The sequence below is a fragment of the Hemicordylus capensis genome, chromosome 2 (assembly GCF_027244095.1).
Source record: "Hemicordylus capensis ecotype Gifberg chromosome 2, rHemCap1.1.pri, whole genome shotgun sequence".
Taxonomy (NCBI): Eukaryota; Metazoa; Chordata; class Lepidosauria; order Squamata; family Cordylidae; genus Hemicordylus; species Hemicordylus capensis.
The window spans coordinates 194,681,268-194,694,147 of NC_069658.1; the positions used below are offsets into that span (position 1 = coordinate 194,681,268).

The following is a 12,880-nucleotide window of genomic DNA, read 5'->3' on the forward strand; positions in this document are numbered from 1 at the left end:
TGGGCAAGTGCTTCAGGGGCTCTCTGTCCTGGAGCCCTTCTTGTGCAGTCCGTGCTCCTGTCTCTGTGCCACCTCAGAGGCAATACTGGAGCCTGTTTGATAGCTGCAGCTTTTGTCCAGACCTCTGGAGTCCAGTCTCGAGCCTCATCCACACTTAGCATTAGTGGGAAGAACCTGCACCACTCAGCTAGGAAATCCAGGGACCACCGCCCTGGGGCTAGGATTTCACAGTTCCTTCCCGCCTGAGCATTGCCCTGGCTGTTTTGGTGGGAAGAGACCCTGCCAGTGATCTCATCTGTGTGAATCCCAGATTCAGACGCCTACAGTGTGGCATGGGAACTTGACCCAGGGAACTTATCCAGTGCTGCTAGCTGTGGAGGGTAAATTCAGCCAATCTCTGTGCTGTTTCTGAATGCCGTGCATTTGGGGAGTACAATTTTTGAATATTCTTTGGCGTCATATAACTCCTTGCAAGCAGTAAACTAGCACCCCAGGGAAAGCAGCAGTAGTACATCCTGAAACAGCAGGGAGAGGGCTGAACTAGAACCTCTCTCCCTCTTGTGCTAATTTTCCATTTGCAGGGAGGGGTGGGGGTTTGGGGGTGTGGGTTTTTTTTATTAACAGCATTTAAAAATGTGATTCTCCTCACTTGCAAATGGAAGTGCTAAGGGTCACTATACTACCTCACTCTGCTATAGTCCCCTCGACACGGAATCCTTTTGCAGTACAGCAGGGGCTGGTTTGACTAGGTTGAAGGCTGGTCCTTATATACTCTGCCAAACTCTTTCTAATCCCTGGCTTCGCAGACATGCTGATGACGCATGAATCTAAACTTTGAGGGGTGACCTGGGCAGTCCAGTTTCTCTGCCAGGCTGAGCTGTCCCTCCTTCCCGGTGCATCCTTTTCCATGAGCTTTGTGCAAAGGGGAAGGAGCTATTGTATACCGGGAAACAGGCAGCTCCCTGACTGCCTGCCCCAGCCTCTCAGCCCAGACTGGTTCTTGCCTCATTGTTTCCAGCTTCACATCCTCCAATCTCACGCACTCCAAGGGCCAAGTTACTTTGGGAAGCCAGCTAAAACAGATCCGCCGCAGTTGCCAGCACCGCGCATGGATCCAGCCGCGGATAGGGCAGGCTCCTGTCTCCCTTGTGTGGAGCTGTGCTCAACATGCTGTTTGGCCTGACCGAGGCTCCAAGGAAGAAGTGGGATTGGCTGTGTGGCCACCTTTAACCATGAAGCCCAGAAACACAGTGGAAACTCTGCTGAGAGTCCTGGGGAGAAGAGAGAGCACCCGAGTACCCAGTAGCAACCGGGTAGGTATTCAACTGAGGCTGGGGGATGAAAGAGTGGAGGGGAGGCATAGTTTGCTCGCAAGCCATAGCATTTCTTTGAATCTCCAGGCCACTGCGTGCATCTGATGATGGGGATGGGGCCGCTGCTGTAGCTCAGTGATAGGAGCATCTGCTTTGACTGCAGAAGGTAACCAGGTTCAGTCCCTGGCAACTCCGGGCAGGGCTGAGAAAAGACTCCAGCCTGGAACCTTGAACAGCTGCTGCCAGTCGGGTACTGAGCTAGATGGACCAATGGTCTGACTCTGTATAAGACAGCTTCCTGTGTTCCTATGTAGCCTCCCAAAGGCTGAAGTCCCATGCCAGAGTAAACATATTTGTCTTGAAGGTGTCAGATAAAATCTTCTTGTTCTTCTGCAGCAGACTTAACACGACTACTTTTCTGGAGCACCAGGAAATATTATTATCCCCACCCCCACCTAAAAATAAATACATTAAGCTGTGTTTTTCCATGGTTCTCCTCTCTGGGGCTACAACACCAAAAAAAGCGGGGGGCGGGGGGAGAAAGAAAAAGAAAAACCGGAAGAGAATGAGGAAGAGTTTGCCGAACAGATCTTTCTTTCGTACTCAGCAATTTGTGAATTTGGTGGGTGACATCTCTACCTCTCACCCAAACGTAGGTTGGAATTGGGTGGTCAAGGCTTGTGTGTCAGGCATTATATATGCGACTTTACTATTTTCATGGAATGAGGGCTGTGTATGGAGGTTTCTGTGTGGGGACTTGAGGGGCACAAACCACCAAACGCTTCTGCTGTTCTCTTTTTGTTTTGAAGGGTGGTTCACTATGAGTGGGGAAATGGAAGGAGAAGTTTGAGCATAGAATTTTTTTTAAAAAAAATTCCCCCCCATAGACTTGGTTAGGAATGGTCTTTCTCCTCCGGGGAAATCCTATGGCCAGCTTTCCAGAAGAACTGAGAATGCTGAGTAAACAGGAAATGAGATTGCAGATCTAAGCTGGTGGTTGGTTCACTGAGTTATCCAGCGCCTTCTAAAGTGAGCCAAAGAACTGAGTTGACCAATCATTTTTATACAGCGGTTGCTTGCAGTTAATCTTCTTGGAGATTTATGGCCCCTTTGGAGATGCTATGTGAGGGGGAAAGTAGAAATGGAGCTTGTGTGAGGCTCTTGCAGTAGTTCAATATTGTCAGAAGTCTAGCAAGTCGGAACAATGAATGCAACTCTGAAGGCATTACATACATTAGATGTGGCAAGAGCAGACTGCAGGAGGAACAACACTTAGCCCAATCTTGCCCACATCAACAGAACCTTGAACCCCCTCTCCTCTGCAGTGGTTCAGCATTGAACCTGGGCCTTGAGCAGCAGGACCCAAGTGCCTTATGCTCTGTGTTAATGTGGTAGCTTGGCAGAGAAGGAAACTGACGTCCTGTGATGTGTTACAGCACCACTACTGCAGATGGCTAGAGGGTAGCATTGTACCTGCAAGCTCAACAAGGATCAGGTGACATATGGGATCAAAAAGGTACTAGAGCTGACTCTGAGCAACTTATCACTTGGGCACCAATTGAGGTCTGTCGTGTGTGTGTCTGTGTGTGTGTGTGCGCACCTGCTTAACTGCCTGTCTGCTTCCCACCTCTTCTCCAGCCTGACCATTACAACCACAAAGCATGAGTATCAACTCGGACCAGGGCACTTTCCAGATTAGACCCTGCAAGGGGATCACGACGTATCTCCGAAGTGTGCTTCTGCACTTCCTGTGTTGTGACACTGCAGTCCCTACGCTGACAGCAGGGTGCCGTTCACATTTCTGATGCCTTGTTTCGGATTTAATCGCTGCGATTTATTGATATAACATCGTACATCCGGCATAAAAAGGTTTCTGTATTTCCCGGTTGCTAGTTTTCGTGAGACTGCTCCCTCTGCTGGGCACTTTGCTATTTATGTTCTGAATGCGATTTGCCCGAACTGAAGCACTTTGCCGCTGTTCAGCAGCTAATCTGGAAAGCGCCCAGGAGAACCATTCCAGATCTCATAGACTAAACAGGCAATCTGCTCTGGTGCAGCTGCAGTTATTTTTCAGGCTGCTGAAGGCTGCTTGAAGGCTGAAGGCTGCTTGGCATAACAAGTTGTGACTGGCCTTTTACATGCTCTGACCCCTGCCATGTTTATGGCTCTCTGCCTCCTAACCCAACCCACATTTTTGTGGTGGGGGGAGGTTGTCCGGAAGCTAATAACAGGATTGGCACATTTCAGAGCATTTTCAAGGCTAGTCAAATTACACCTTCAATTTTTCTGCTAATATGCTTTCAAGTTGACTTTTCCAGAAAGCCACACTCCAAAATTATGGTGTAAAGTGAGAGTGCATTTTGACAGCTGGCTTGGATACAATGAGGAAAAGTGTCTCGTCATATTTAAAAATGCATGAATAAAATGAAATGAAATATGTTTCCTGCATAAGTAAGTCACCCTGAGAAGTTTCTAAGCTGAAGGGCAGGGCATAAATTTAATAAAATAAGCAACCCTTTGATTATGCCATATGCTTATTACTAGGTGTGGCAACCAATTTCATATGTTTGATCTTTAGGAGATTGGTTGTTCTGTTGATTGCTTTCAGTTAATGTATGTACTGCAGAAAATCAGTGAAGGTGTACTGATGGGCCATTTCATACATCAGCCCAGCAGCAAACCCTTGTTTACTGGTAAGTCCATTCGGCCAAGGGTGCAGCCAATCCTGGCTTTGTGGCAAGTGGAGTCACATGTATGTCAAAGTTACGCTTTCCATTTTTAGATGCATATTTACTTTTTTGGTGGTAAGGGTTTTATACTTAAAAAGGATGGGACACTGGAAAGCTCCCTTTGAAAACTTGAAGGAAGCTGTTTCTCTTGGGTTGACATTTTAACATTTCAGACATATCTGCTAGCTTTGGATACAAACCAGAAGAGAAAGTCATCCTTTCCCAGCATATGTGGGGGCAGCATCAGTCTGGTGAGCCCTTCAAAAAACCCACGTCCTTGCTTGCTGTCAGCCAATTAATAAGGGGATGAGGGTTTTAATCTCTGATTAATGAATTAAAGTTGTAATCCTACACATAGAATTAAGTTGGATTTATTTCCGAATACATGTGGATACCGGCTTGAACTGCAGAAGTAAAACCCTCTCTCTGATTAGTCTGCCATCATGACGGAATGACTGTTACTACTGAGCAATTATGTTGCAGTTCCTGGTGCTGTGATTAAGGTGACACTCTCTCCGATAAACTTCCAGCCTTTGGCTTTTTTGGCTTAATGTGCAAAACATGGGGTTTTGCTTAACCAGTAATTTTGAGGCACAGGGCTTCCAAGCCAAAAAGAAAAAGCAGCAGCAAATGTCCAGGTTTCCAAAGATGTTCCCACATGCTCCCCAGCTCATTCCAAGCAGTGCTGGGAAACCCAAGCCAGGGGGAAAGGGTGGGAGGGTGAGAACCAGGAAACTAAATTGATCGTAAAGCAGGAAAAGGAAATGGACTGGCTTGGTTTGTCTTTTTGCAGCGGTGAACTCAGCTCAAGGGGAAGTCCGCAAACTGGTCTGCTGGGCACAGTGAAGTGGACAGAGTTTAGGGTTTTTTTTAAATCGAAGTGCCAGCAATGTTGGGGAGGAGGGATTTAAAGCACTGATATCTTGACAGATCCTATTTTTAAGTCCTGTTCCTGACCTCTAGAACCCAGCCTGCTATTCTTAAGCATTGACCAATTCCCGTCTGATTTCCTGCGCTGTGGAACACAGTGTTCAGCTGGATGGGAACCTCCCATCCCATGTGCAGCTCTGCTGCAGCTTTGGAGGTCATAAACATCTGTGAAGGTTGCTTGTAGATTAGCAGTAGATTATCACAGCTAGCACATACACAGTCTCGGTCCACTCTGGACAATCTCTGGCTCCGGTCAGCAACTAGTTATTCTGCAAAACTCTTTTGAAAAGGAAGTATGCCAAGGTCCCAACTCCCATCATTCTAAAGTGGGCTGCCTGGCAGCAAGTCCTGTTACACATCCTGGTTTCCCCCTTTGGGTTAGCAATTGTAGGGTGGGGCCAGGTGGGTGCCATTCCTCAAGAGGCCAGATTTGGTCCAGGGGCCTCCAGCTGCTGACCTCCAACATAAGGGATGCCACAGTTGGGGCAGCATGCTTCCATACTTCCTGGGTTGTGACACCGCAGCCCCTGCGCTGGCAGCAAGGTGCCGTTCACATTTCCAATGCCGCCTTTTGGGATTTTATCTTTGCGTTATAGTGCTGCAACGTTGCAAGTCCATTGCAGAAAAATAGCTGTATTTTCCCATTGTAGGAGTTTGAGATTCTGGGGGCCGTTTTCAGCACGATCCTGCCAAGCTGAAGCATTTTACCCCTATTGTAGCATGTAATCTGGAAAGCGCCTGGCACCTATTTGGTTATACTTTGGGTTCATGCAGAGTATTCCAGCTACAGGGAGTCCTCGCTCTGAGTTAAGATGTTGGTGAATTGCTGTCTTTGTTTCAAACTGGCAATCCTCGCCAAGGGAAAGGAGACTCCGCTAGGGGGCTGCTCGTGCGTGCGCTGGAGGAGGAGGAGCAGGAGGTAATGGTGGCTCAGGCCAACATTGTCATCGAAACTGGCAGTTCTGGTGGCAGCTATTGCTACGTCTTGCCCATCTAATATTTTGCCACCACTGCTGCTGCTTTGCTGCCTCCTCCTCCAGGCTTAGCTGTGCTGTGATGGCAAGAGGGAAGGAGAAGGAGAGCTGGTCTTGTGGTAGCAAGCATGAATTGTCCCCTTTGCTAAGCAGGGTCTGAATGGGAGGCTATTTGAATGGGACACTACATGTGGGCACTGTGGACGTTCCTCTTAGGGGATGGGGCTGCTCTGTAAAGAGCACCTGCATACTTGCATGCAGAAGATTCTGCGTTCCCTCCCTGGCATCTCCAAGAAAGGGCTGAGAGAGACTCCTGCCTGTAGCCTTTGAGAAGCTGCTGCCAGTCTGTGTAGACAATACTGAACTAGATGGACCAAGGGTCTGACGCAGTATATTGCAGCTTCCTATGTCCTGTGTCCTAAGGATTCTGGCCTATTCCCCCAGCCTACACACCACGTCCTGCCCTCCCTCCTTCCTGCCCTGGGTAAGCATTGCCCAGGGGGAGGGAGAGCAGGAGATGGAGGCAAGCCTCCATGGAAAATTGAGAGGGGCTGGGAAGGGAGGGGGTGGCAAGGGAGGACAACTCCTGGTTCTCCCCCATCCCCTTCGCTGCTGTGCTGCATCTCTGAGCATCTGTGGCTGACCCACCATCTGCTTTGACAGCAGCATTAAAAAATAGGGGTTCTGGTCTTGGTTCAGGAACCAAACCCCCAAACAGGGAAATAGGTTTTGCGTTAAGACATTTTGACTTAAGACCCAGTTTTCAGAAACAAATTGTGTCGCTAATTCTGATAGTTTTCTGAATTGGGATGTGCTTTCTCTCTCTCTCAATCTCTTTCTCGCTTTTGCTTTTGCTTTTAAACAAGTTTCTACTCCATCCGTGACCTTTGGTTCTCTGTATGGTAAAATGGAGGGTTGTTGTTTTTTTTTACACCACATCAATAAATTCCAGGAGCTTTCCCAGACAGCAGTCTTTACCGCGGGTTTACTGTGAGGCTTTATTGCGAGTTCAAAGTTGCCCTCCCAAAATGATGCAAAAAGTTATTTTTAAAACCCTGGATATAAATTGGGCTACGCTCTAATGCACAATGAAAAACCCGAATTGCGTGTGAAGTGCTCCCCGATAGCTTGCAGGGACTTAGGGGTAAATTTGGCCAATATGTGAATGCACACCCTCCATTCTGGAGGAGATGCGGGCTAAAAGCCAGGTGTGAAAAACTCCCAGGGCAGGCCTTTCGCTACAAAAGCCACCACTCTCTCCTGTATGCTTGCATTTATTATCCATCTGGTGCCCAGCCATCAGGATTTGTGTTGTATTCCTGTTAACTTCGTTTATCCTCCACTGTACTGTGTATGTGGAAGCTGAATAACTGATGCAAAAAACATGTGGATAGTCTAAATTTCCATATCTTATTCAGACTGCAAAACCTGCATTTCTTTAGGGTCAAATTTAGATTGGGGTGGGGTGGGGAGACGGCCATGTCAATACAGCCCTCAACATGACAGGGCTGTTGTGTAGCCAGGGAAAGCATCTCAGCTGGCACACAATAGCGGGCACTCATTGCGCGGCTATGTGACCAAGCCAGTGAGTAAACATGTTGTTCTGGACTCTCTGAGAGCAAGGAGGGAGGAGACTCTGTGCTGCAGCTCCTCGTGGGCTCTGGTTACGAAAGAGCCACTGCCCAGCCAGCTCCCTGCTTTGGTTAACCTCCTCACCCACTGGCAGGGGCTGTGGCCGGGACCAGCCCACCAGCCTGGCTGATGAGTACTCTTCCCACTTGGCGCAGAAGTCAGGATGCTGGTAAGAGATGCTGACATGCCAGGATTCTGCACCTGCCATTGCAGAGGTGCCTAGCTTGGGCTCTGTCTCGAGGATATAATCTCTTTTCCTTTTCGTACACGCCTCACTCTAGACTGGAGTGTGAGTATTGAAGGCCAGGTCTTTTCCAGCACCATAGACTGTGTTCTGATCTGTTTTGCAGTTGTGTGCATGTACAGACAAACCTTGGGGAAAGGTTTGGATGCTGTGGCCGTGCATCCTTCCCTGTTGCACTTAGGAATAGGTGGCTCTCAAGAACTTTACATGAATGTGTTCCTTTAACCGCCCTGATTCTGAGATGTGCCACAGGATGGTTAGAGGGTGGGTTTCTCCCAAACATCCACCCACCCAATGCTTTTTTTAAATCTACGGGCAAGGTGTACATTCTAGTCTATGTTAGAATAAACCTTGGCAATTGCTAATCTGCAGCTGGGCATATTTTGTGCAGTGAAAAAACCCTTCTGCAATGGAAATTTAGGTTTTTCTGCAGTTGAACTTATGGAGTTTGTAAGGACGTAGGCTGTTTCTTTAAAGGAAATAGAAGAGAAAAAGAAAAGACAAAAAGAAACAGAAAATAAAAATGAATATTGTTTCCTTTCAGTCTTCAAAACCTTATGCAAAAGGTATATTAGAGCCTTCCCTTAATTTCTCCTGCAAAAGACTCTCCTTGGTCTTTGCAAGGTGCTTCCACTTGTATTGCTTCCTCTCTGTCTTCTTGTCCAGTAGGCAGGCCCGGTGCTACCATCAGGCCAACTAGGCAGCTGCCTAGGATGCAGACCTCAGAGGGGCGCAGGGTGTATCCAATCGATCAAATGATTTGTGTGCCAAAATATTTTCTTTTGTATTTGAGAAAGATAATCAAAAATTGATGTATTACCTATTCTTGCAATTTAAAATAAATTTAGCTGTTTCAAGTTTTGTGCTTTTCATTTTTTCCTACAAAACATCTGTTTTTAAAAAATCAAAGCTGAAATTTCTTTTTGGCGGGGGGTGCAAGTACCTAGCCTTGCCTAGGGTGCAAAATAGTCTGGCACTGGCCCTGCCAGTAGGAAACAAAGCTTAGAATAAATGTTAGCAATTGCGAGTAAAAAATGCAGAATCTGGTAATTAGTATGTATTGATGTGATGTGTGTGTGTGTGGGGGGGCAGCTTTAAAATAAGAGGTGGAACAACTTCCGGTGTGTGGGTCCTATGCTATCTTTCCAGATATGGCTGGTGAAGCTTCTTCTAATAAGCACACATGCGAGTGAGATGATAATGCCTCAATTGCCAGGAGGCAGATGCCAAACCTGGATTTGGAAGGGGACAGACAGAGAGGACTCTCCCTAGTAACTGCTCACAGCTCTGTGGGGTTCACCTCCTGTTCTGAGAGCTTCCTGCATACTCTCTGTGAAATATCTCTGAAGGGCCAGATAACTGTGTGTAATGCTGCCATTTGGAACTGAAGAGCCATTCTATCCCCCAGGACTTCCCATCTAGCCACGATTCCCAAGGAAACCTCATGAGATGCTCTTCGCCATGAGATGCCACCGGGGGTGGTGGTGGTTACTGCTCCCTAGCCCATCTCTGTTGCATTCTACACAGAGAGTGAAAGAGCCCTGTGCCTTCAGGAGCTGCATAATAGTACATAATAAAGAACTATTTTTAAAACTATTAGAGTGTTGGACCAAGACTGAAGAGACCGGAGTTCAAATCCCCATTCAGCCATGACTCTCACTGGGTGACTCTGGGCCATTCACTTCTCTCTCAGCCTAACCTACCTCACAGGGTTGTTGTGAGGATAAACATAACCATGTACATTGGTCTGGGCTGCTTGGAGGAAGAGCGGGATATAAATGTAGAAATAAATAAAATGTATGCTCTGAAGCCTGCGTTTGTGAAGCTGGGAAACATCAGAGGAAGAATACATTGCGGAAGGGAGGAGTGTTTTGATTGATTGGTTGATCGATTGATTAAGTGCCGTCAAGTCAGTGTCGACTCTTAGCGACCACATAGATAGATCCTCTCCAGGATGATCTGTCTTCAACTTGGCCTTGGAGGCCTCTCAGTGGTGCCTTCATTGCTGTCGTAATCGAGTCCATCCACCTTGCTGCGTGTTTAATCTCTGCAAATGCCCCTCTGCAACATCTCGCCTGGAGATGCCAAGGATGGTGGCAGGGGGAAACTATTAAAAATGGTCTTGCTGAACATTTGCGGGGGGGAATTGGCAGGTGGGGCGGGGGAAGCTGAACACCACCTTCCCACCGGACCTTTATGAGGTCCTGTGACTTGTAGATCATCTCATTCATTTTGACACAGGCCAGGCACAGTGTGTGTGTGTGTGTGTGTGTGTGTGTCCGTCTCTGTCTGCACATACAGTACTTAGAGAAAAGAGAGGCCTATTTGCAAAGCACGCCTTTCCCCTCTGAGCTTCAAAAGCTGCCTCTTGCTGGGCTGCTGCTCCCTTGGCCTCTCGCCTGGGCCAGTGGCTCCAGCTTCTTGCCCTTTTAAACAGATAACTTGTTTTCGCAGCAAGAAGTCCTGCAACAAAGCACACGATTCATGGCTATTTATAGCCAGGGCCGTGATGCCGGCCCAGTGTGAATGGCCCATTCAGTAGGCCTTATATACACACACTTTCAAACAGAGCATCCTTCAGGCTCCCCTTCTCTTCCTCACTGGGAAAGGACTACATGTCCCAGGAAGCCTCCTCCTTCACTAGGCTGCTGGTTGGCATTCGGGGCAGGCCTCCCTAGCAGGGTTGGGCATAGACTGCTCCATCCCCCTCCCACGGCTGAGCATACTCTGCCCCACCCGCCCCCATTCACAAATTCTGCCATCTGGAAATAAATATGTCATTATGCATAATGGACGGCATGGAGTGCATTGATCCATAGAGTGACCGAGAGTTGGACACGACTGAACGGACAGAGAGAGAGAGAGCATAATGGATTGCATTTCTAAGGTCCCAGTTCCTTGGCATAACCACAAAGGGGCCCTGTCCTAATTCTCATGAAGGTATGATGGTAAATCTCTCTCTGTGTAGTGGCTAGAGTGCTGGACTAGGACCGGGGAAACCCGAGTTCAAATCCCCATTCAGCCATGATACTAGCTGGGTGACTCTGGGCCAGTCACTTTTCTCTCAGCCTAACCTACTTCACAGGGTTGTTGTGAGGAGAAACCGAAGTATGTCGTACACCTCTCTGGGCTCCTTGGAGGAAGAGCGGGATATAAAATGTAAAAATAAAATAAAATAAATAAATGACTGAATTGTAGATAGCAGTTTCACATGACTCAATGTCCCTCCATACAAAACAAGTTTACTGCACATGGAAGAGCGGCACGTAGGCCCTATTCACATGTTATGTTCAGGGCATGTGCAGTCTTTAGTGTACACACGTAGATGTCTGTATTCATGTGCAGTTATTCACACAGTATGTTGAGCACATGTACAGCAGTACAATTCCTAACTACACCCTCCAGTTTGAGGGGGCCTGTATCCAGGTTCACTTTTAAAATGAATGCATACTCAGTCATTCACACAAAAACATGTACATGCGCGCAGACACCTGTATACACGTACAATGTAAGGTCTGAATAGGGTTCTTGTCGTCTAGCTTTCTCTGTGGAGGGAGTGTTTGGTACGGGCGAGCATTCAGCTTGACTACAGACTGTGGCAGGCATTCGTGGTTGGATCTAGAATGGTTTTGTTTTATTCTGTCAAGAAGGTGACGAGCTGTGATGATGAATGATTTCTCTTCCCTCTGGAATTTCTCGGGGTTCAATCCCCCTCCCCCCATTTTCCACATGTGCATGAGGCTGTTAGGAAAGAAATGTGCAGCAGTTTTTGAGTCTGACATCCCTTCTGGCATATTGTTGTCTCACCACAGCATCTGCACTTCCACCCACCATTCTGCTGCCAAAATCACTCATCTCTCTCATCGCTCCAGTCAAGTTTTGCCTCTCTTTAAATTCCTTCATTGACTTCTGTTCTGTCCACACCTGGATCCAGCTGAAGCCCCTTGGCCTAATTTTAAAGCTCTCCATGGCTTTGCTCCTCTGTCCCTCTCAGACCTAATCTCCAGTTACACTCTTTCCCACAACCTTTACTCTTCCAGGCTCCACCATCCAAAGGCCTAAAATGACTCCTCCCTTTCTTGCTTGCTGCCCTTTATGCCTGGACCTCCCTTCCAGATCACCTACATGCTACCTTCCCTCTTACTCATGTGGAGTTTGTACTGTGTCCAGTTTGGGGTGCTATATTTTAAGAAGGATTTGGGGTGCTGTATTTTAAGAAGTCTTTAAGGCTCTCTTGAAGGCCTCCAAGGACGATGATCCTCTTAGATCCATGGGGAGTGCATTCCACAACCCACGGAGTGACAACTGAGAGGGCCTGATCCCTGGTCTCCGCCAGATGAGCTGGTCAAGGATCTGGAAAACAAGGCAAACCGGCATAGAGGATCAAAATCAGTTGAGATAGCCACAACAACAAGAGCAAGAGCAGCTGCAGAACAAAGTTTATTCCTTCCAAAGCAGTCCAGTAAAATATCCTTGAAAACGATACGAGTATTGAAAGGCATCTGAAAAAACAAGCCATGAGAGGAAAGGTTGAAGGAGCTAAGTTGGTTTAATCTAGAGAAGAGAAGACTGAGGGGGGACATAGCTTTTCAAATACCTGAAGGGATGTCACAAAGAAGAAGGCAAAGACATGTCCTCTGCTACCCTGGAGGGCAGGAGTAGATGTAAAAGGCTTAAGTTACAGGAGGGTACATTTTGGCTGGACATTAGGAGAAACCTCTTAACAGCAAGAACAGTTTGATGATGGAACCAGTTACTAAGGGGTTGGTGGTGTCTCCCTCACTGGAGAGAGCCAGGCCAGCCAACATTTAGGGATGTTCTAGCTCTAGATTTCTTGCATTGAGCAGGGATTTGAGCTAGATGGCCTTCAAGGCACCTTCCAATCCTCTGATTCCCTCAAAACCCACCTTTTCCATAAAACCATTGGCACGGCTTTACTCCCCATACTCTACTGCAATTGAGCCTAAGTACATGTACTTGAGATGATTGCGTGTTATTTCCCTGTTTTCCTCGCTTCCACTTACCTCCCTTTCTCAGTTGTCTCCCTTGGGTCTGCTT

General features: G+C 47.5%; 1 protein-coding gene across 5 annotated transcripts in view; it reads left to right on the plus strand.

Annotated features, from left to right (window-relative positions):
• TNS2 (tensin 2) overlaps nucleotides 1-12,880 on the plus strand; it is a 149,871-nt gene that overhangs the window by 52,804 nt on the left and 84,187 nt on the right. Inside the window, exon 1 of one of the 5 annotated variants that reach the window (XM_053303869.1) lies at nucleotides 1,044-1,313. The exons of 2 other annotated variants lie outside the window; for them this stretch is intronic. In XM_053303869.1, the coding sequence (XP_053159844.1) occupies nucleotides 1,233-1,313 (81 nt within the window). In that variant the 5' untranslated portion in view covers nucleotides 1,044-1,232. Of the gene's footprint in view, nucleotides 1-1,043; nucleotides 1,314-1,864; nucleotides 1,966-7,662; nucleotides 7,748-12,880 lie in introns of those variants that run through there. 2 more of the 5 variants (XM_053303868.1, XM_053303871.1) reach the window with 2 other exon arrangements.